We start from the raw sequence: 25,357 nt of genomic DNA, 5'->3' as shown, positions 1-25,357 counted from the left end.
TTCTCGTTCCAGTTAGCATACAACTCTCTTACCAAGCTGAGATTTGCCGGGCCCAGACATTCGAGGAGCTTATCCATCTTCTTTGCAATCAATGTAGCAAGTATATCTGGGAAGTTCCGTTCTAAAGCTTTCAAATTTATCCCCATTTCAGATACATATCGCCCATATGGAACAAAAGTATCATGCCATTTGATGGCGTCCTCCCGAACAAGTTCCACTCGAGGCCGTGGTGGCCTTTCAGACCCACTAGCCTGTTGCTTTCCTTTGGCTTGTCGGGAGGAGCTCTCGCCTTGCCTGCGTTTCTTTGGAGGGGGAGCAGTAGTGGAGGATTTCCCCACCCCTTTTCCTTTAGCGGCATCGTCACGAGCCATAGCAACCTACACATGATAAACACAAAGATGAGAATGAATCAAGAGACGTTGCCTAAGGTCATCGTGAGAGGCAAGATGACCCCACACTTAAAATCGAAGGTTATGTATAAGCGAATCATAATATTGATCCAATGTGCACCAATGTGTCATCACAAGGCTATAGGTACTTAGACTTCCCTATGTCATAAAATTCAATTAGCCTATCATGGCCGTAACTTAACTATAGTGCAAACATAACAAAGTTAAAATCTACATTACTACACTAACTACTCTTACAAAAGTTTACAACAAGAGACAATACCCCCACAACACCCCACACTTCACCCAAACTCATATATAACTACACTCGGCTACTTAGACTTCACCGGTGTTCAAATTTACTCTCTTAAGCTTTTTAGCAAACACCTTGTGGGCATAACTTTTTGCTCTTCTATTTCAACAATGGTGGGAGAAGGTGGGCCTCCCAAATTCACATGAAGTAGAGGAAATTATAGTTTACTACTTCAATCACAAATGCTCAACCAAAGTTTTGCACCAATTTTTCGTGTATAATCATTCCACCCACCATACCATCCAAATATGTTTAAGAACCTAGGGTGTTGGAAGAAAAAGGGGGGGGAAAGAGATAAGACTACACTACTCTAAGAACTTCCAAAATACAAGAAAAGAGATAAGAAGAAGAACATACCTTAGATTCTTGAGATGGAATTGAGCAAGATTTATTGAAGAATATTGAAATTTTGAGAGAAAAGGGGGAAGAAGAAGGTGAAAGCGTGAGTGAACTAAAGAATGGGGTTTTTTTCGGTTATGAGTGTGTATTTAGGTGGGGGAGTGGGTTTGGGTTATTGGGTATGGGTTGGGATGTTAGTGTATATGGGTAATTGGGTAGGGTATTTTTAATTAAATAAAGAAAACGAAAAATAAAATAAAATAAAATTTACCTGGACCGCCAGCCCAGCGCCCCACGCTGGGGCTGGCGCTGGAGCATTGAGGACACTGTAAAGTGCGCCCCAGGCAAGGTGGGGCGTTGGCCTGGGCGCTCACTTCGGCGAATTTTTTTTTTTCCGACTTTCCGAGCACTCGATATATACATTCCACACCATTTCAACCTACAAAGAAAAAAAATTTATGGCCTACAAAAAAAACTATGCTGCGAAAGCGGTAAAAAATTGGGTTGCCTCCCAACGAGCGCCTAATTTAACGTCGCGGCACGACTCAACACATGTTTAAGCATCAGCTAAGTTCACTGAGGTCTTGTGACGTGCAATGTCACCACCCCAATAATGTTTTATTCTCTGGCCATTTAACAAGAAGGTACCACTTGAGCTCTTATCACGTAGTTCCACCGCTCCGTGAGGCCTCACACTTACCACAACAAAAGGACCTGCCCAACGGGACTTAAGCTTTCCAGGGAATAGCTTCAACCTTGAATTGAACAAAAGAACTTCTTGACCCGGCTCAAACTCTCAATGTTGAATGTGTTTGTCATGTCACCTCTTCGTCTTTTCTTTATATAATTTGGCATTTTCATATGCATGCAATCGAAACTCATCAAGCTCGTTGAGTTGCAGCAACCTATTTTCACCAGCTGAGTCCATATCCATATTTAGCTTTTTGATCGCCCAATAAGCTTTATGTTCAAGCTCGACTGGCAAGTGACATGCTTTCCCATAAACTAACCTGTACGGAGAAGTACCTATGGGAGTCTTGTATGCAGTTCGATATGCCCATAATGCATCGTCCAGCTTTCCTGCCCAGTCTTTTCTATTTCCACTTACTGTTTTCTCCAGAATCTGCTTTACCTCTCTGTTTGAAACTTCTACTTGACCACTCGTTTGGGGGTGATAGGCAGTGGAAACTTTGTGCTTAACTCCATATTTTGCAAGAACATTATTCAGCAATTTGTTACAAAAGTGAGTTCCTCCGTCGCTTATCAACACTCTTGGAGTCCCAAAGCGTGTGAAGATGTGCTTTTTTACAAAACTTACCACTACCTTTGCGTCATTAGTAGGCAGAGCAATGGCTTCCACCCACTTAGAAATATAGTCGACCGCCACCAAAATGTACCTGTGACCATTAGAGTATGGGAACGGTCCCATGAAATCAATCCTCCAAACATCAAAAAGCTCTACTGTCAGAATATTTTGCAAGGGCATCTCGTGCTTCCTTGTGATAGTTCCGGCTCTTTGGCATCTGTCACATTTTTTAACAAAGGCATGTGCATCCTTAAATAATTTTGGCCAATAGAAACCTGATTGTAGTACTTTTTGGGAGGTTCTATCCCCATCGTGATGACCTCCATATGGCGAAGCATGACAGCCATGCAATATTGCATTCATCTCTTCTTCAGGAACACACCTTCGCACCAACTGATCTACGCATTGCCTATATAAGAATGGCTCATCCCATATGTAGAGCCTCACATCATGTAAGAATCTTCTTCTATTATCAGGTGTTAATTCTAGTGGTGTCACCCCACTTGCAATAAAATTTACATAATCCGCATACCATGGGGCTTCACCTGAGGTGACTGCTAATAGCTGCTCATCAGGAAATGTTTCTTTGATTGACTCTCCTTCAGCTATATGGTTCCGACTTTCTAATCTGGACAAGTGATCAGCCACTTGATTTTTTGTCCCTTTTCGATCTCGGATATCTAAGTCAAATTCTTGCAAGAGGAGGACCCAACGAATCAGCCTCGGCTTGGCATCTTTCTTTTCAAACAAGTATCTGATAGCTGAATGATCTGTGTAGACGACAACTTTGGTTCCCACTAGATAAGATCTGAACTTGTCAAACGCCCACACCACTGCAAGCAACTCTTTTTCAGTAATTGTATAATTCATCTGAGCTGGATTCATAGTTTTGCTCGCATAATAAATGGAGTGAAATATTTTATCCCTTCTTTGCCCCAAAACAGCTCTGATTGCTATGTCACTTGCATCACGCATCAACTCATATGGCAGTCCCCAATCTGGGGCGATGATAATTGGTATAGTCACCAACCTTCCCTTCAGCTCCTCAAATGCTTTCAGACATGCATCATCAAACTTGAAGGTGACATCTTTCTCTAAAAGCCTGCATAATGGAGAAGAAATTTTTGAAAAATCTTTAATGAATCGACGATAAAAACCTGCATGGCCCAAGAAACTGTGAATGCCTTTGACGGATGTCGGTGGGGGCAATTTTTCAATTGCCTCCACCTTTGCTTTGTCCACCTGTAAACCATCTTTTGACACCTTGTGCCCCAAAACTATACCTTCACGTACCATGAAATGACACTTTTCCCAGTTGAGTACCAGGTTTGTCTCTTCACACCTAGCTAGCACTTTATCAAGGTTCGTTAAACAATTATCAAAAGAACATCCAAACACAGAAAAATCATCCATGAATACTTCTACAAATCTTTCACCCATGTCAGTAAAAATAGCCATCATACACCTTTGAAAAGTCGCAGATGCATTACAGAGACCAAAGAGCATTCTCTTGAACGCATACGTGCCATAGGGACATGTAAATGTGGTTTTCTCTTGGTCCTCTGGGGCTATAACAATCTGATTATACCCCGAATAACCATCTAGGAAACAGTAGTATTCCTGTCCGGCTAGCCTATCAAGCATTTGGTCAATAAAGGGGAGGGGGAAGTGGTCCTTTCGGATGGCTTTGTTCAATTTTCTATAATCTATACAAATTCTCCACCCAGTGACAGTTCTTGTAGGAATTAAGTCATTATTTTCATTAACCACTACAGTCATCCCCCCTTTCTTTGGCACACATTGAACGGGGCTTACCCATTTGCTATCAGAGATTGGGAATACAATACCTGCATCAAGCCACTTAATCACTTCTTTTCTTACCACCTCTTTCATGATTGGATTTAGGCGGTGTTGTTGCTCTACACTTTGCTTGTGTACATCCTCCATGAGGATTTTATGCATGCAGAAAGCTGGACTAATGCATTTGATGTCAGACATCGTCCACCCAATTGCTCGCTTGTGCTCACGTAGCACTCTCAACAACTTTTCTTCCTGCAATTTAGACAAGTCAGAAGAAACAATAACAGGTAAAGTGTCAGAACTTCCCAAATAAGCATATTGAAGGTGAGGGGGTAGGGGTTTAAGCTCCAATTTTGGAGCTTCTTCAATTGACGGCTTTAGAGGGGGGCCACTTGGCCTATTCAGGGGCTCAAACGGGTTTATTCCTTGTATGTAAGCACATGATGCATCTAGGATATGCATCATCTCCTCAACCTCATCATCAATCTCCAAGCTATCAAACATCATGATTGCTTTTTCTAGAGAATCGTCTAGATATACAATCGTGTCAAGAAGTTTCTCATCCACCTCCACAACAGTTATCATAGAGAGCTCCTCATAGTGGCGGGGAAGTTGGATCGCTTTGTATACATTAAAAACTGCTTCCTCGTTGTCCACCCTCATAATCATTTTTCCCTCTCGCACTTTAATTATTGCATCACCAGTAGCTAAGAGAGGTCGTCCCAATATGATTGGAACTTGTTCATCAGCCTCAAAATCAAGAATAATGAAGTCAGCTGGGAAGATAAATTTCCCAATTTGCAGCAATACATCTTCAATTACTCCTTCAGTGTAGGCTATGGACCTATCAGCTAATTGCAACATCATAGTGGTTGGTCTTGGAGCTCCCAGACCCAATTGCTTAAATAATGACAAGGGCATTAAATTTATGCTTGCCCCCAAATCACAAAGGGCACGACCCACGTTAATATTACCTATTTGTACAGGGATGGTGAAGCTGCCAGGATCCTTAAGCTTTTGAGGAAGCTTGTTTTGGACCCTTGAAGTGCACTCCTCAGTAAGTGCAACTGTTTCGAACTCAGTCAATTTCCTCTTGTGAGCCACTATATCTTTTATGTACTTAGCATATTTTGGGATTTCACGAAGTACATCCACCAACGGAATATTCAATTGAACTTGGCTTAACATAGAGAGAAATTTATTGAACATGCGATCATCATTCTTTTTCTGCAATCTCTGAGGGAAAGGTGGTGGTGGCCTTGCAGCCTCCACTGGCTCTGAACTTGCATCATTTTTCTTTGACTCGTGTATTGCCTTAGGGATTAGTTCCCTCTCAGGTATAGGACTGTTCTTTCTCTTCTTTGGCACTTCTTCTAGTTCCCTCCCGTTTCTGAGTGTAACTGCATTAACTTGAGGGTTCTTCTCTGTATCACTGGGAAGCGCGCCTGCAGGTCTAGTATTTTGATTTGCTGCTAACTGTCCCATTTGCCTCTCAAGATTTCTGAAATCGGTCCTGAGTTGTTGATTATCAAGCAACAACTTCTTCAGCAAGTCATTCGTACTCTCTTCTGTTTGTAGGGGTGGTCTCTGAGGTTGATTGAAATTTCCTTGGGGCCTATACTGGTTCTGATTCTGTTGATTTCCTCCCCATGAGAAGTTAGGATGATTCTTCCAATTTGGATTGTAGGTATTCCCATATTGCACATGCTGATTCATTGGACCCCTGCTCTGTTGTCCCACATAGTATATAGACTCAGGATTCGTGGGGCACATGTCACTCATATGACTGTCACCACATAGTTCGCAACAAATAGACATCTGCTGTACATGTTGCATTTGTTGTGTTTGTTGCGTTGTCATTCTATTCATCTGATTTGCCAATTTTGCTATATCGGCTCTCATGGCGGAGAAATCATCAAGCTCAATCAACCCGGCTGCCTTCTGTTTAATTGCCCTTCTTGAATCCCCCTCTCCTTGCCAATTATGGTCATTGGCAGTGAAGTTATTTAGCAAGAGTTGTATTTCACTATACGGCCTCGCCATGCAACTACCCCCACAAGCTGAGTCAAGATTCATTTTTGATGCTTCATCTAACCCATCAACAAAAGTGTGACCCAATACCTCATCAGTCTGACAATGATGCGGGCAGTCTCTGAGTAGCTTCTTGTATCTTTCCCAAGATTGACGAAGTGTTTCGCCATCCCGTTATTGGAACCCAAGAATTTGGCTCCTCAGGGACTTTGTCTTCTTAGTTGGGAAAAACTTGATTAAGAATTTCCTTGCTAGATCATTCCAAGTGTGGATTGAGTTCGCGGGCTCCTTTTGCAACCATTCCTTAGCTTCCCCCAACAGTGAAAAGGGAAATAATGTCAGCCTGACATAGTCCTTGGAAACATTCGGATAATTGTAAGTGTCCGTAATTTTGAAGAAGTTCTGAATGTGCCATTGCGGGTCCTCATGAGATAGACCCACATATTGTCCTATGGACTGAATCAGCTGTACCATGTACTGTTTGAGTTCAAAGTGTCCAGTGATATCAGGCTTCACAATAGCCTGAGTCATATTCGCAAGATTGGGCCTTGCGGCTTCAATCACCGGACGCTCTTCATTACCTGCCATCTCTATTGGCTGTGGTTGAATTACGATGTCCAACTCTCTTTCTATTCTCGTTCTAGCTTCGAGTTCCCTTCTCACTCTATGTAGTGTTTGTTCGATTTCTGGATTAAGAGGAATGAGGTTGTTTACACTTCTACTCCTCCGCATTCAAGAGAAGATCTTGCGTTAACACAAACAAGGCAAACTGAAAATTAAAACTTGAACAAATAACTAATAAAAGCTTAACTTAGTCAAATAGCTAATTTCTAGGTCCCCGGCAACGGCGCCAAAAACTTATTGGGACCAAACACACTCACGCAAGTATACGTGGTCGTCAAGTAATAAAGTAGTGAATAAAGTATCGTTCCCACGAAGACTTATGATTAACTTTTGACTAATTCAACTCGAATAGCTTATCGATTCAAAATATTTCTGACAAAATATATAACTTTCTAAATTACTACCTAAAGGCTATCAAGTAATGAATTGCTAAGAATCAAACACAACACTTAAATAGTTTTGAATAAAAATCAATAGGATATAATATTCCAGGGTCACGGGTTATCTAACAATCATGTTGCATTCTTAGTTTAAAGTAACTAATTGATTTATCTGGATTGTTGATTCACAGGGTTGATATTACTCGTAAGCATCTGTCGAGTCCTTACTCGCCTATTCAAGCTAACTTAATACCTATATGTCTATGGAATTAAGTTTAACAAGAATGCATTTACAATTCCTGTATTGCAACCGAGTAAGGCAATTAGGTATATGTCTATCCTAATTGAGAATCCGTTCCCCGATGCCCGGGTTTAAGAACTTACTCTATTTAATTCTATATGCAATCTAGAGTTCCCACTTTCGAGTTCAACTCTAGATTCGTAGATAGTATTTCACTGTTAGCTACTCAGCAAAATAATTTAAAACAGAATTAAATAAACAACCCAATATGATAAAATCAACTTCGTCAAATTAAACTTCAAACATCAACATTCATGTATACCCATGACCCTAGAACAATAGGGTTCTTAGCCACTCATGTTCATACAATCATCAAAAATTGTATTTTCAAACATAAAATCAATGAATACTAGGAAAGGGATGGAAGAATTGATCAAATCCTCGCTTTTCCGTGTTTTGTGCCTCTCCTCTTCCTTTAAATTTGTTTCCTCCTTTTCAAAAATAGGTTTAGGTTGGCTTTTATATGAGTTGGGGGCGTCTAGGGGTCGAAATAACCGAGTCCTAGTCAAAAAAGGAGAATTCCCGTTGTGAGCGTCCAGGCCAGCGTGGGGCGCTGGACCTGGCGCTCAAACTTCTTTGCTTCTGTAAAGTGCGCCACAGCGAGCGCCCCACGCTGGCTGTGGCGCTCAACTTCCATTTCTGCAATTTTGTTCCGATTTCGCTCCAATTCGTGCCCTTTCGTCCCAAATTGCATCCGAATGATTCCTACACATAGAAATACCAAAATTTAGCACAAACAATCATATTAAACATCTCAAATCGTCGAGACGTGAACAAAATGTGAGGTGATATATACCAAAATATGCATTCATTAAGCCGATTATCAACACCCCACACTTAAATTCTTGCTCGTCCTCGAGCAATGGAACTATCTGAGCACTAAAGAGGACTTCACAATTAATTCAATCAATTCACCCTACCTTTTGACTATGATCGATGTCGACAATTAAGCATGAACACACAAATTTCACATTCTTCCCGTTTTTAAACAGCCCAAGTATACTCAATGTTTTTCAATCAACTCAAGCAACCTCTCCACAACCACCTTACCTCAAGAGACGACTTGTTACCACTAAGCATCCTCAACTGACGCACTCACTCAACACAAGAAAGTGTACAATATCACCAATCCGTCATGAGATCAAGTGCCCTCACCACAAACAAAAGAGTGAATATCAAAGTAGTCCACAAATTTAAATATGTCATTGAACATAAATTAAGGACATCACACAATTGAACAACATTCACTCACTCTCCCAAAGAATTCATGTGCATCCCGTGGTCGTACCATAAGCTTGCCCGTAATGTACATCTCTACTAATCTAAGCTAGCTAACTCTAGGATCAATTAGGACTTTAAGGTTGTAATGTAGGCTAAGGGACGGGTAGGATACATTTGGGAGTAGTGACTAACCCTCCTAAGCACTTTAATACACTATACTCATAATTCAAGCGCAATATCTTCTCAACCCATTCACTTGTCATACACCATAAATAACATAGCCTCTTTTCTATCAAGCATCTCTATAGATTCACTAGCACTAGTGAGAGAGATTAGGAGGTGTGTATCTTTCTTCATTAATTGAACTTTTTCTTTTTTTTTTTTTGATTTAAATAACACACTCCATACATTGAAGTTCATAAACTAGTGACCTTTATTCACAATTTTAGTGCACCTTAGGGACCCTTTCATGGTTCCACTCGGAAGCCACTTCCTAATCTCTCACCTTACTACTTTTAGCGACTAAGTGCCTTAGGAGGTTAAGGTTCAACAATCTCACCTTAAGAACAATTAGGATTACGGCTTGTAATGTGGTTGCCAAGGAAACGGTCTATAGGCTCAAAGGGGCTAGCAATGGGAAAATTTTATCTGTCAGTGACAAGCACTTTTATGGTCAAGCAAGAAACGCCTATGTCATATCCTAGACTAGCACAACTTAATGATTTCACGTTGATTAACACACGGGGCAAGTTCTAGACTACACAGGGTAGCACAGAATATTAACAATCCTTACACACACATGGCACTTGACTCACTCAAGACGGTTTTGTGCGACTCTCAAGTCAAGCTAGCATATCAAGTTGAGGATCTTTAAGCAACAATGCGCTAGGTGGTATACAAGTCAATCAACTGAGAAAACGGCGTCAAAGAGTAAGCTACTTTAATTTACTTGGGTATTACAATTCAAATCATATACGCAGGAAGACAGAGCGCATGCCCTAACTTAATTTACCAACACCAAAGATGTCAACAGGTACCTTAGATCAATCTCAGTTTTCTCCCTTATCCTACTTCTAAAAAGAAATAAAACAAAACACCCGGTTCGAGCTACACCCTTGGAAAAGAACCGGCGTCCAAAGAAAAACCAAGGGATACTACCTAACGATCAAAAGTAAAACAAAGAGAATCTTTTTGGTATTTTTAATCAGACTTTTCATCCCTCAGGAAAAGTGTCCAATAGATCCATCGTCGGGAAAAGTCTTTGGTTTTTTTTATTTTTATTTTATTTTATTTTATATGTTAGTCTTAAACTAAGCTAAAAGGTGAAAGAAAAAAATTATAAAATAATAATAACACTAAAAATTTCAATTCAAGGAGTATTCCCTCCACCCCACACTTAAATAAAGCATAGTCCCCGATGCTAAATAAATTCGAAAATAAAGTAAGGTGGAAAGAAAGAACTCCCTGTTAGTCGGAGTCTGCCTCATCAGGATGCCAACCAGCGGCGGTAATGTGCGCATCATCATCCCCAAAGGGTACCAAAGCCATTGGTCCCATATCGTCATCATCATCCGCATTATCAGATTCTTCGTCAGTGTTTTCATCCTCAGATGGATGAACGGGACTGCCTGGTGCTATGCCTAACATCTCCTTGGAAGAACTGGAGAGATCACTTCGCATTTGCGCGCGCTCCCATCTGACACCCCAAGCTTGCTCATAATAACATTGAGGGATTTGTAAAGATACCTGTTAAAATTTTCGTCCCTCTCATTCCTAGCAGCTTGGGTGAGCTTGGATGTGGGTTCTAGCATGGATGTGATGTCTAATAATGCTGTGGGTGCCTCCACTACCTCATCATAGCCAGGGTACTCTGGCACCCCACGAGAGAGCATTTATTGTGTTAAGGTGTTGCCGAAGAAAAACCTTTTTATCCTTCCTCCAAAACGGGTGCGGGCCATTTCCCTAAGCATGAGCTCACCCACATTTATGGGGCGCCCGGTCATCAAAAAGTAAATCACACACACTCGAGCTCGAGTGCACTCAGTATTATGTTCAACGGGCATTAATCTAGCTTGCACAAAATTTTGCCAAACCTTGGCCGTTTTGTTGAAGTCGAAACGGAGCATTTCAAGGTGAATATTTCCCTTAGTTCACGTCCATCTTGCATTTCAAGGTGAATATTGCCCTTAGTTCGTGTCCATCTTGCATTGGACGGTACAGGCCAGCGTGGGGCGCTGGACCTGGCGCTCAAACTTCTTTGCTTCTGTAAAGTGCGCCACAGCGAGCTCCCCACGCTGGCTGTGGCGCTCAACTTTCATTTCTGCAATTTTGTTCCGATTTCGCTCCAATTCGTGCCCTTTCGTCCCAAATTGCATCCGAATGATTCCTACACATAGAAATACCAAAATTTAGCACAAACAATCATATTAAACATCTCAAATCGTCGAGACGTGAACAAAATGTGAGGTGATATATATAAAAATATGCATTCATTAAGCCGATTATCATAATATTTTGGAAATTATGAAGGAAACTGCTAATGGAAATTAAATGAAAGTTGTTAATGAAATATTTTTCAGTGTTTTATTAATGGAGTGCATCTCCTCTTTATTCATGGATGAGTTTGGGTAGAAGAAAATCTAACAAGCTTGCTCGACCGGGTTCACTAGGTTGAGCGTCGGTCGCGCTCCCCGAGTTTGAGACGTGACAATTATTCTTATCTTGAAGGCCAGCTTCGTTGTCGATAGGTAGGGCCATTAATTGAGAGTTCGTCGTTTTTAACCTGAAATCAAAGACACTTCCAAGAGCAAGTGTAAAATAGTGTGTTTCACAGAGATTCGTATCAAATAACCACTATTATCCTTAGCCCCACGGTGGGCGCCAAACTGTTTACCCGAAAAACGGATAGAGTTGAATTTATACGCAGTTCTAAGGCTACATGGTATAAATTGGTACAAATCGGGAAAGATAAATAAGTGTGTATTGAAATTAGTTATAAAAGAAATGAATGCAAACCAGATGAACTAGTTGGCCTAAGCCTTCAAGTTTAATCAGCTCCAAATCGGGTAAGAACGATTGATAGAAGAAGCAATTTGACTAAAATACCAAAAGCCACCAAAGGATAGTATTGGCTCTGTTTTCTGTATATATTAGAATGAATGTGTGTATGTATCCGTCCCCTCTTACAAATAATAACCACTCTTAATATAGTGGGGGAATCCCATTTTGTGTATAATTAAAAATACATAGTGGAGATCCCATGATAGACTAATTAATTAACTTTTTCGTGATTTCCGCCGAGATTCTCTTCCCAAATGCGGCTATAGAGGCTCTTTTGTCCCTTGACTCGATCTCGATCTTGGCCGGTCTCGGTATGGGTCGGTCTCTGGGTCTCGAGCTCGATATTGACTCAAGCTCGATATTAATCGGTCTCTGGGTCTCGAGCTCGATATTGATTGGCCTCTGGGTCTCGAGCTCGATATTATGATGACAAACCTCGGTCCATCATGCTCCAATCTTGATTAATCACACGAAAGACAAACTCGATTTTGACCGTATACATATTTATATATTTATTTCAGCTGATTGCTTAATGAAAAAATTGAATAAACAGGCACAAGTCCACTGCTTCTCTGTACTTTATGTGGCTTCTCGTGTGCGTTGAAGTATGAGGTAACAATAGACTCAATTTGCACCCACAGAGTCATCCAAGGAGCCAAGCAGTAGGAGTATAATAATTATTTGAAGAGCAACAGTGTCTAATAATTAGACAAAAAATGTCAACAGTGTCTATTACATTATTTGAAGAGCAAAGGACTTAGTATATATTTAAATAAATCGATCCCATTTAAAAAGAAAACATAATTAGGAGTATAATAATTTTCTTGCATCTGGAACGACATTTTATTTGGCAAAGGTCGGTCACTAATCCTTTCATCATCTCCCGTTGTTGTTTAATACTACTTCATTCGTCCCAAACAGATGAGGGTGAACACATTCTTAGTCTTTTGTGTAAGTTCAGAGAATCAATTACAAAATTTTACACTAGTAAATCACAACTTTTATAAAGAAAAATACCTTGAAATGTTTGACAAAATACACTGACGAATAAACTTCGACCGTAATCTATCCAAACCGAATATTCCTTTTGTCCCAATTTATATAATTTAAAAAAAATAATACTTTTCTATATCTAGAAACAACTTAAATTTAAACTTGATAACCATACAAATATTTTTAATTTGTTTTAAATTACACTATTTCAAAAAAAAAATTTTCTTTCCTAAATTTCGTGCCTAGTGAAACAGCTTACATAAAATGAGAGAGAGGGAGTAATAAATTACTGAAAGTATCTTTTGGAGTGAGTGAAAGTGGAAGAGTCCCATGGTTATTTGATGGTGCCCTTTTGATTATGTAAGCGAAATTTGAGGTCCAAACATATACAACAACGTTCTGAAAGAGATGGATAATAATCTTTTGAAAGCGTATAAATTCTACTATTAAGCACTTGAGACTTGACATTCCACGTGCTAAAGGGTACGAGTCTTGAAATTATAAAGTAGGTCAATACTTTTGTCGACAAATTAAACGCTTTGATTTTCACAATAACGCTACGATTTTAATGTGATATAAACATTATAGAAACAGCTGCAATTAGTTGGCAGTCTTCAACCTAATGACATGTATAAACATAATTTGCATATGTAATTAAGGGGACACTGTGTCACCTAGGATCCTCTAAAACACATGGTAGAATTATTTAATCATACTCATGGATATGAGATAAGATATGCTACACATTTAAAACTTAATTAAACAGCTATTAGTTGTGTAACCAACTCCTCCCTTTAGCATTGACAAACATTTCTTCTCTTTCACACCTAATTAACTACTTTTCTCTAATGGTCAGATTCATGCTCTGAAGAATAAAGAATCTAATTATTGAAAGAGAACATTCTATATATTCAAAAACCGAAGCCAGGGTTTTTTATGGAGTTGGGGTTGCGGATCAGGGAAAAAAACTGGCCTTGGGGAACAATATTTATAATTCTTAGAGGAATTATAATATTGGCCTCATTTGTTTTAAAATTGATAGCTGATTTGGAATTTGCAACAACTATTTAAATAATAAAATCAATGTGTTATTATTTTGACTTCATAAAAAGGGGCTCCTAATTGTTGTTTCGTTCTCCAGTGACCCTATTTTCATATCTTAATTACCCGTTTTCAATTGCCCTTCGCTTGATTCAAATGCATGCTTAAACTAAAATAATCTCGTAACTTCTATTAATACTCCATCTGGTCCACAATAAGTGATTTCTGGCCCTTTTTGTGGTTCAAAATATCTGATTTTTTTAGATTTCAAGAATTAATTAATTGTTTTTTCCCCTATATTGCCCTTGGAGTAAATAGCGTTAGAGTATGTGTTAGAGCCCGTTTGGATGAGCTTGTTTTAAGTAACTTTTAAGCCAAAAGTTATAAGTTAGGAATTCTAGCTTTTGACTTATTTTTGTCATTTTAGCTTAAAAATAAAATGGCTTAAAAACATTTTAGCTTAAAAGCACTTTTTTACTTTATCCAAACATTACAAAATGGCTTAAAAGCTATTTTACCTTAAAAACACTTAAAATAAGCCAATCCAAACGGATTCTTAAAAGTGTGTAAATCACTTATTATGAACCGAAAGGAGTAATAACATTCTTTCCTCTCTTTTTTTCTTTATTTTTTGACCATCTCGCTTATTCCCAAAGTTGTACTGCGGTGGAAGTGCGTGATGTTGAATACTTACTCCTCCTTTCACTTTTACAGACGTTGACATATATACTAAAAATAGATTTTTATTTTTACTTGTCACTTTACGCATATCAGGAGAAGATAAATTTTTTTTCCTGTTATACTCACAGTATTTATTGCTTATTTCAAATCATTTTCTCAAATCCAATAAAATATGCATCAATTAATATGAGTATCATGATAAGTTATGCACTTCATTTATTATTTCTTAAGGGACGTGAAAAGTCAAAACGTGTCAAGTAAAACTGAAGAGAGGGAGTAATAAACATCAACAACTTTTTTTTTTTGACAAATAAAACAGGAAAAATTAAGGATTTTTCCTTGATTTTAAATATGCTCGTTATTTTATGTATACTTTACTTACACGGAAAGATCGACGAAGACAGATAGAGCTAGGATTTGAACCATATGGGGTCGAGATTATAATCTTTTTAAGTTACAAAGTTCTAAATTAATAATTTGTACATATTTATTAAATTTCTTAATATAAATACAGGGTTTGAACAAAAGCTACTGGATTCGGCCGAACCCGTAAACGACACTGTGGCTCCGCCCTGGACAAAGTTTAAAGAATAATATTGCAAGAGAAATAACTTATGTTTATAATGTTAGAGCTCCTCCTAAACTTAGGAATGTTGTGTGATTAATATAAGTTGTTAGTTTCCAAAAGAAAAAGGTCGACAAAAAATTATATCTTAATAGGAAATTATTCAGATTCTAGTGATCATGAGCAAAATTAAGTCTGGTTTGCTTTTTAACTATGTAAAAGGAATTAAGCAGATGAATTAGAGCCTTGCAGTTAACACTAACAAAGGTTTCTTTTTTGTTTTAAAGGTTAAAAAAGATTTATACTATACTGCCACATATTGTCAGTATCCTAGCTTATTGGTTTTGGCCCACGCCAGCATTAGCTTCCTTATTATTAACCATATGTTTCATGTGCAATACATATAATCAACTTTATTGTTTTCACATTTTTAATTTCACAATAATAACTGTTTTTTTGTAAAATAATCACATTTGTTTAGTGATGCGGCCAGCCAACTTTGAAAAAAACGTGAAAAAGAGATTTTTTTTCCCCTTCTTATGATGAGATTTGACCTGTAGCAAAATGACATAGGGTGAATTTATTAGTGGGTAAACACCAACCTAGTGTTGCTTTAATTTGTATTGCTATAATTTCACTGTCAAAATAATAATATTTTCTATTAATCCTATCATTTTAGAAAAGTCAAACGCCGTTTTTATAATAGTTTAAAATATCTTTCTTATAAAAATATGACTAATACTAATACTTTTTGTTTAATATAAGCTGTAAATTTTATTTCAAGAAAATAAAATTATGATCTAAATTCAATTTAGACTATTGACTTATAATACATACCAGGTAACTTTTTGTAAAGAAGAAGTTTGATATGATTATCTAGAAAATAAAAATGCAACCTACCATAACCAATTAAATTTACTCTGATAATGTAAAATTTAATTTTACTGTTAGTATACATAATTTAAATTGATATTTAATCAATAAATATATAATTAGAATTTCCATATTGTGACACCTGGGTACACGCTGTACGGACTGTCACTATCGCAAAAGTCGCCATGAACGTGCCTTTAAATACTCAAAACCCCTTCACCAAAATCTCTCTAACAAAACCCTCCCTTTTAAATCAATTATTATTCGTGTTTAATCATTCTGTTCTTTTTTCATTTTTTCGGTACATTTTCCTCTCTTTACTAAACCAGAAAATCCTTGCCAAATATTCGAAGCATTCAAAAAATACTAATCCAACTACTAGTTAATTAAACACTTCGCCATATTTTTATTAGTGACTCATACTAGTTTGAGATTAAGGCGTAATTGATTGATTAATATGTCGCCAGCTGTCGCTGCTGTTGGACACCACCGTGTAGTACCGTTAGCACCTACGGTTACGCCGGAGGCAGCTAGTCCGGTGGTGAAACCACCACCTCCGACCGTAGTGTCGGAGACATTTGCTAAGGACGCAATATTAGCGTGGTTCAGAGGGGAATTCGCAGCTGCAAATGCAACAATTGATGCGTTATGCAACCATATTACACAGCTTGAAGGCGGGAGATCATCGGAGTATGAATCGGTGTTCGCTGCCGTTCATCGCCGGCGGCTGAATTGGATCCCGATTCTTCAGATGCAAAAGTACTGTTCCATTACCGAGGTTACCGTTGAGCTACGGAAAGTCGCTGACAGAAAATTAAAGGAGAGAGAGGAGGAGGAGTTGACTGAAGCTAAACAGAGTGACGCAGAAGTGAACGGTTCTTTGGGTGACAAGGAAAGTAAGCATTCCGTAGAGAGCTCCGAAAATGCAGGAAGTGAAGTGGTGGATGAAGATGAATCACATGATTCTCCTGAAAGTGAGATCACTGATACAGGTAAGTAGTTATGTAGTTTAATTATAGTTAGTGCAGTATTCAATAAAAACAGCAAATATTCAGAGCATAAATAATGTATTATTTTGGGGTCAATTGGTTTTGTGGTCCGTTATTAATATTTTTTTTTGTTTTAGCTTTATGTCAAATTTCATGAGAAATATTTATTTTTACAGGAAAGAGGTTAGAAATTAAATTACAAGAGATATTTACAAGATCAATTTCTTTGTTAAGTGTTGAACCAATTTTCCATTATTTCGATGAAAGAGTTCTACTCTTAATTAACGTCAAATCCATTTTTAAGAAATTGCAGATCTTAAGCAAAATTGGAGTTCTAAGCTTAATGAAAGTGTTGAATTTTAACTTTTGTTTTTATCCCATCCCACTTTTAGATAGTCAACAATGTTCAGCTTATCTTTGACTCTGGCTTTTGAAATTTAATTTCTACTCCATTAACGCTGCTATAATCTAATGTTTCACAAAATAAAATATGTTTGGTTCTAAGCCTGGATTAAAGAAAAACGGTTACTCTAAGTTGGCCGTCAGCTAAAATTAGTTTGATATAATAAATAACCGACCTAACTAATTTGGAATTGTATTATACTAGTAGTTTTCTTTTCCAACTGGAATTGTATTATAGTAGACTGATTGATTAAAGTTCTCATTTTTCTCAAGTCCTTTTCTCCTCTTGGAACGAAGGCAATTCGTAAGTGAAGCTAGTCAAATTCGTCAGAGATATTCAAATTTTAGATATTGATTTTTTAAAAAGGAAGCTTTGCTATTCCAGTCCTCTGTATTTTTCTGCCCTTTGTTATTGGGACTGAGAAGTATTGGATAAATGCTGTTAATTTCCCGAGGTTTTGATGGAACAAGTTTGAGACAACCGAGATGGGAAGAAATGAATGTTATAATTCAGTTGTTAGTCCCAGAATCAGAATAGCTCAGTGAGTTGTGGCAAATGCCCTCTGTGTGTGACAGTGTGAGGTTGGGCGGCTCTGTTAGCTATATCCTTACCTAGGTTTGGGACCAGGATCGGGTCACCAAAATTTTGACTTTATTTGGTGGTCTAAACCGTTTGATGCTTTTACGAACATCATGCTCTGTCTTGTTGGCTTCTTCTTTGCAGGTTGTCTGGTTAGGAAAGCTTGTTGACTAATGTGACAGCTAAATTCAATCTTTGAGATTCCATATTATAAAAAAAAGTGCTTCTAATAGAGTAGAATAAGTCCGTTAAAAATAGGGGCGACAGTCCTATGATAGTAATCGCAAATGAGGGCAGCAACTAAACTAATAAAGTAGCAATACTATATGCAGTTCAGTTGTCTGTCTCAGAATATCTTTTTGCTAGGAAAGTTACTTTATCTTGATACATTCTCAATGGCGAGTGGTGACGGCCATCTTTCTGTCGTATTTATTTCCAATGTAAATAGTTTTCATACTATTCCCAGAGAAATTTAATTCAGCTCAAGCAATCATATATGTGTGTTCGTCCTTTGGCTTAACTAATCATGTTTTACTCAGGCTACGATCATTCTAAATGTATACATGTATGTTTTCTTTCATTGTACAGGATCTGTAGAGCCTTCGGTAGAAAGTGTTGAATTCTGCTCAAACCATGAGAACTGTGAGGCAAGGCACGCCCACATCAAGATGACAAAGGGGTTTGTATCAAAGGAGCCAGTTAAAGGGCGTATGGTGAGTTTTCAATCGCAGTTAGTTTGCATGCTTTCTGTGAAGGATGGCATTCAGTTTTAAAGTTGATCCATAATGTGAAGGCCTTAAGCGTGCTTCCATAATCTGTGACTGGCAGGTGAATGTAGTAAGAGGTTTGAAGTTATTCGAAGACGTATTTACTCCAAATGAAATCTCGAAATTAAATGACTTTGTGAATGAACTTCGAGCTGCTGGCCAGAATGGTGATCTCTCAGGTGGATCCTGTGATTCATGACACTTTTATAGTTAGTGTTGTTTCCTTTTTGGGGCGAAGTTTGAGATAGTAAAGGACACCTCCTATACTTTTGCTCAAGCAGGTTTGGGAATTCATTTTCTTGTCTCGTTATAGCTGCCTTAGCTTACTATAATAGGCTTTTCCATGAATACTTTCTTCCTAGTGAAAATTTTCTCGGTACCTGAGATCTATGCTGATTACTATGTTGCCTCTATTGTGAACTGTACAATCATCAAAAGCTCAAATCAATCTTCTGTTTTGTAGCTTTTGTTGACGAGTTTTTACTGCTTGCATTTTAAGACATCATACTTCTTGAAAGGAAGTCATAAATGCTCTTTATTACTGTCTGATCTTTTAATCGGCATTCTTCAAAATCACCTGTTTATCTTGGATATCTTCCCTGAATTGCATGTGATTGCCTTATAGGTGAAACTTTTGTTTTATTCAACCAGCAAGTGAAGGGCAACAAAAGAGAGCTGATTCAGTTTGGCACCCCAATTTTCAGGCATATAAAAGAGGAGGCCACATATCAAAAGAGTAAGTGAAAGCTGTGTCTTAACGCATATCTATCGTTTGCTGCAATAAAACTTCTGAATGCTTCTCAACTTTATGACCCTCGACAATTCACTTCAAGCCTAACTGCGAGATGTCAACCTTCAGGTAACATTGAACCTATTCCAGCTCTTTTACAAGGTGTCATAGACCACTTGATTCAGTGGCATCTAATATCAGACAGTAGAAGACCTAACAGCTGCATCATCAACTTCTTTGATGAGGTTTGTGAAACATTTATGCAAGATTAATCTTAGCCTTTGTACATTTTGATTGGTAAAAACTGAAGCCTAAAAGCTTATTTCCTGGCTTATATGTAGGGAGAGTATTCACAGCCTTTCTTGAAACCACCTCATTTAGACCAGCCTGTGTCTACCCTTCTCCTCTCTGAATCGATGATGGCATTTGGTAGAACTCTTGTATGTGACAGTGATGGAAACTACAAAGGATCGTTCATGCTTTCTCTAAAAGAAGGGTATGCATCTTCACAAATCTGAGGGGGTTCACAATATAAAGCTTTCTCCATATATTTGTGGTCTCAGCGATCATAGAGTCGGTATCAATTTAGTAAGTCTGTGTTTACTCTGGTAAAGTAATGAGACTAAGAGATAATTCTGAACATGTCCTGCCTTAATCTATTATGCTGTATTTCAATTTTCCTCTTGTAGTAAATCTTTATTTCCGTTCTTCCATTTCTCAGATGAAAGAAGGGTCCATGCTAGTGGGGTTTGAGTCTGTTAGCAATCTACTTATCAAACAACTATTATCTCATGGTTGACATTCTACCTTTCTTTTTATATTTGGCAGGTCTCTTTTGGTCATGAGAGGGAATAGTGCTGATATGGCTAGGCATGCGCTGTGCTCATCTGCTAGCAAAAGAGTTGCTATTACATTCTTCAAAGTAAGAACAAAAATGGATAGCTTTTCCTCAGAAGTCCCTCCTCTGACTAGAGCAATGACCTTATGGCAACCTGGTGTCCCAACACAATATTCAACTGCAAATGGAGCAGCTAATGGTTATAAGATAATGGATGTGATTCCTAAATGGGGTTTCCTTGGAGCTCCAGCAGTTATGTTACCTCCTATTCGTCCAATGGTTCTGAACCCCAAAAGGATACCACATAATGGTACTGGTGTCTTTCTTCCATTATCAAGAAAACCTGTAAAACACCTTCCACCACGTGCCCAGAAAAGGCGGTTTCTTGAGTTACCTTCCCCAGGCGATTCGCCTAAATCAGAGAGCACTTCAGAAGCAAGTATGGATGTCTAGTGCCTGAATTATCAAGACACTCTACACCATAAGCGCTACAGTCAAAAGTAATCCGACATCCTTTTTTGCGTATGTACACGGAGCTCATGTGCTGAGTGTGTATCTTCTGTCTTTTTATACCTCCAAAGATTTTCCATCTCTTAGTTAGGTGTTGGGTGCTGTTCTTTTCCACTGATGCTAACCATAAGAGGCTTTACAGATATTCTGCTTAGTTGAGTGTGTATTAGCCTGTGCAGAAGGTTGAATTTTGTATTTAGCTTTTTGTTTTTCTCTCAATCTCTTCAAGGCCAGTAGAGGTTGATTTAAGGTAATTACATTTGGTTTCTCTTCTTTATTTACTCAGTACATTTTTGGGGTTATCGAGTGTTTACTGTTATCACATGCTTCTTCAATTGTATTTGATCTTAATTGGCTTGTTGAGCCTTGGTACGAACGAATCCAATTTCTCCATATCTAGTGAAATAGCATGTCTAGATACTTTGAAATTCATCAACTTTTTGTAAATGTCTAGGAAATTTGGTCTTAAACTCTTTCTGAAGCTCTGATTTAATATTACACGGTTTGATGACAAGAGTTTGGAGCTTACTATTGTTCATCTGGTGATTGAAACTATGGACTATGGTTTTTGTAAACTAATTAGTTATGATCTCTATATTGTCAGGATTCAGATATATACAAGATGGATGGAATACATAGAACTAATCTCCGGTTCATATACAACACAGAGTTGAAATGCAGTAACCGCAACCAGTAAACTGCATGTAGTGATCCTGGCTTAATATATTCAATATACAATATCGAAATATGTAAGAAATAATGTTCTAGAAGCAACTAAAAACTAAAGCTCTCTCAACGTTGGCGACTAAATAACCATAAGTATAGGCATCAGATATTCTTTTAAGATACATTTTCTACAATGTACAACTGCAACACCGATCCAGGCCTGTTAAGTTGCTCTTCGTTTAGTCGATCTTTAACTTGTAGGACAAGTAAGCAAGATCCCAATGTTATATCGGAAAGTATCAAACATCATGCTTATGTAGTCAAATGCCATAGTGTACTTCTTTGGGTTGGATAGTTAAAGCTCATCTTTCCACGAAGTTGTCTGATAACATTCCTCATCCCAGTAATAAGGGAACTTCAATTTGGCAGCCGTGTGTGGCATCGACCAGTCATCATACATAAACCTGAAAATAAGTGCAAGAAAACAAATTTCTGCTAAGTAACAATCAAAGGCTGGCATAAGATGGACTTATAGCAAAATTTTATTTGCACACAGTCAGGAAAGATGAGTAGCATCAATACTGAAACATTCTGTCCTTGGTCGTAAACTAGACATGTTTGTATTTTCAGAAAAGCACTTGCAAGAATTTACACATTTAGTACATCATGAACTTAGAACCACAAGTTGCTTTCAAATTCACAAAAAAGGCTGACCTCCAAGTCTTGACAAATTTTTGCTTTCAATATATTCTTTTATTTTTTTTATTCAAAGTCATTTAATCTCCCCTATAAAACAAAAACCTCCCTCCCTCTCTCTTTTTTCGAGTAATAGTAGTGTATTATTAATATGGCACCACGGAGGTTCCCTCCCTCCCTCTCTTTTGTTTATTATTTTTCTCGAAGAAGGGTTACAAGTGAGTAGATCTTGATGAGAATGACAAATTTGTATTAATTATGGTGAAGCAACACAACCTGCAACATAGGGGTAACTGCACCAGAAAAACTCACAACTCATGTCTAATGTGGTCCAAGTACTGGTCCTTGTCAGCAGATGAAATTTATATGTAGTCTCTTTCACCATGGGGATAACATAGAAACAAAAGTATGAAATGAAAAGGTTAATGAAACATATTAAGCATGGATGAATTGATGTCATATGATTATCTGTGAAATGGTGGGTTGGAAGTTAATATTTAGCATAGTTTACTTACACCTTCACTGGAGGACGCGAGATAACAACTAAAACTTGTAGATCTTCATGCTCACCAGTGTTCCATACCTGTAATGACAAAAAGTAAAAGTATGTTTCCAGTCATAAATATGGAATTAAGAAGTTGTAATTCGTTGATGTATGGGCTCTGTTGGGTTTTGTGATTTGCAGTCATATGTGCATAGAGATGGAACCTATTTAAGAAGTTGTAATTCACTTGACATATGATCTCTGTTGGGATTTGCGACTGCAAGATGCAGCACTGGCATAGGACTTTAGACAAGCTACACTAACAACTTAGTCCTCATAGAAGATAGATTATTTGAAGGGATGCAAGTAGAATTCCAAAAGGGAACTTGGCTTTTCCCATGATTGTTCAACGGTGAGAACCAGACCCATTATCAGATATATTGCCATAAGCAGAGCGCGAGAACTTCCAAGGTAAGGGAAGAAAAGCAGGTATATTTGCCATGAAGTAGATAGAACATATCTCACACAAAAACAAATCATGACTTGCAGACCAAGAGTTTCCTAGAAACCTGGTAAAATATTAACTGATCCTTTCCATAATTAATTTGTTACCTGATAGATGACGATTCAAAACATAAAAATTAGAAATCTTTGTGGGTATTTGTTTCTATAAAACTAACTGCAACATTAATAAATGCACCAACTAGGAGTTTCTTCGGCAGATCAAGTTATTGAACTCCTATTCACATCTTGCAGTACTAATTTTGAACTCAGGTAAGATAAAGAAAAATGGAGAACAAGGCAGACAGCCTACCTGGTGAACATCATTAACAGGGATATGGAAGGTGCTATTAGGGAATATATGGAACTCCTGCGGGTTCCCCGGGTACTTTGAATGTGAACTAGGAGTGAGATATAGAATGCCTTGACCCTTCAAGACGACGAAAATTTCTTCACATGAGTGCCTGTGTATTGGTGTGCGAGATCCTGGGGCAAATGTTTGAAGCCACACTTCTATCTATACATAAAACCATAGTGATGAAACCCAAGTAAATAGCGGCAATTTGAAACCGAATAGCCAATATTCACAATCAATCAACTTCATTTCAATCAAATTAGTTAGGATAGGCTATATGAATCCATTTTATCTACGTTCTATCCAGGTCAGTGAATAGTTTCAACAAGTCAATATTCCCTCCGTTCTAATTTGTTTGACATTATTTTCTTATTAGTCCGTTCCAAAAAGATTCTATATTTGGAAACAATTAACTTTAAAATTTTCATTTTAAGCTTAATGAAAAGCTTTTGTAGACATAAAAATTTTATGGAATGTCTGTGACCATAAGTTTCAAAATTTTCATTTTATTTCTTAAAGTGCCGATTCAAACTATACCAAACAAATTGGAACTGAGGGAGCACTAAGCAACTGCAAGCAGAACAGCAAAGTAGACTGAATTCTAGAATGAGTAGTTGGAAAAAGAACCTCTTTCATGCCGTGCAAGACTGAACCTGCAATTGTAGTGTGAGATAAACCGGACCTCCCATAGTTTTCCTGTGGAAGCTCGCTGATATTCCTCACAAGTGGTAATCCTACATAACAATTAAAAATTTGGCTTCTAAACTTTAATCAGGATAGGAAATTTTTGCTCATAATAACATCCAAATGTAGACTGATCACACTCATTTCATTTATTTACAGTTCTAAATTCCCAAATAATGTGAAATAATTCAGCATATCAACAACTTTTGGTATTTCAGTCAGCCTTTAAGCTCTGCAAATCATATTTCTATATTACTAAAGGAATTTGCCCAACTTTAAACGGATGCAGGATTTTAAATTAGTAAGAACAGAATATAACAGCGTCCACTACTCCTCTGTGATAATGGTGCGTACCTACAATAACTACACCTAAATTTTCAAAATTTTCTCATAAACACAGAGGAAATGATGAGAAGACATGCCGTTAATTGAGCATTGAGAAGCTTCAGCAGTCGCGAACAACAAAACAGCTACCACTACGAGAACATGGCGAGCCATTCTCAAACTGTCAATCTGCAAACTGGAAACTCCACTCTCATCACCTTGCCGGTCGTTTGGAGAAAACGTCGAGAAAGATCCAGTAGAAAAGGGTAAAAATGACACCAGGTAGCCACTCGCGCCGTTATTTAGAAATTAGCCAGTTTCAGGATAAAAATAAACATCGGCTAATCTCTAAATAGCCTGAGAATGGCTATCCGTGCACTTGCCCCAACAAAAGGTGCGCAATGGGCCGCTTGACGAGTCATGGGCTTTTTAAAACTCAAAAGAAGATATTGATTCTTTAAGTATTTTTAAAAATAATAAATCTTACATCCATTTAGAAATTATATTATATTAATATATTAAATCACAAAATTTTTAAAAATATTTTATATCCTAAGGTAATAGTCATATAAAATGGGTAGAAGAATTACTTTATACAACATTTGAATTGACTTTATTAACTAACACAAGAAAATAAAAATTATAGAATTGTGAGTATTATTATTATTAAAATGATAAGAACTAAATTTTGTACATATTAATAATTCAAGTAGTGAAACTGAGAAAATACCATAAAGTAATATCGATCACGGGAATATAAAATAATAGAAAGTTGTCAACGTCTTAGGTGAATGATAGTTTACTTTACACAGAGCTTCTTCATCTATCTAATGCGTAATATACTGTTTTTTTCCTTTTCAAGAATAATTTTGCATTGACATCACAAACAACGAATCACCGGTAATGAGTAGGGA

At 37.7% G+C, this 25,357-nt stretch overlaps 2 protein-coding genes across 2 annotated transcripts; one reads left to right on the top strand and one right to left on the bottom strand.

Moving 5' to 3' along the window:
* The first annotated feature begins 16,147 nt into the window (after window positions 1-16,147).
* Window positions 16,148-21,109, top strand: LOC107831544 (RNA demethylase ALKBH10B). The gene is made up of 7 exons (XM_016659327.2): window positions 16,148-16,909; window positions 18,477-18,601; window positions 18,717-18,834; window positions 19,281-19,391; window positions 19,515-19,630; window positions 19,727-19,881; window positions 20,214-21,109. The coding sequence occupies exons 1-7, from the start codon at window positions 16,375-16,377 to the stop codon at window positions 20,674-20,676; spliced, it is 1,623 nt and encodes a 540-aa protein (XP_016514813.1). The 5' UTR covers window positions 16,148-16,374; the 3' UTR covers window positions 20,677-21,109.
* A 226-nt stretch (window positions 21,110-21,335) lies between these two features.
* LOC107831537 (auxin-binding protein T85) lies at window positions 21,336-24,685 on the bottom strand. Its single transcript, NM_001425973.1, has 5 exons — window positions 24,542-24,685; window positions 24,063-24,169; window positions 23,394-23,597; window positions 22,611-22,678; window positions 21,336-21,863 (listed from the first exon to the last, which is right to left on the bottom strand). The coding sequence occupies exons 1-5, from the start codon at window positions 24,615-24,617 to the stop codon at window positions 21,755-21,757; spliced, it is 564 nt and encodes a 187-aa protein (NP_001412902.1). The 5' UTR covers window positions 24,618-24,685; the 3' UTR covers window positions 21,336-21,754.
* Window positions 24,686-25,357: the final 672 nt, after the last annotated feature.

This window comes from Nicotiana tabacum, chromosome 22 (assembly GCF_000715075.1).
Source record: "Nicotiana tabacum cultivar K326 chromosome 22, ASM71507v2, whole genome shotgun sequence".
Lineage (NCBI taxonomy): Eukaryota > Viridiplantae > Streptophyta > Magnoliopsida > Solanales > Solanaceae > Nicotiana > Nicotiana tabacum.
The sequence above is the reverse complement of the archived record's forward strand: the minus strand, read 5'-3'. Positions and strand labels throughout refer to the sequence as shown.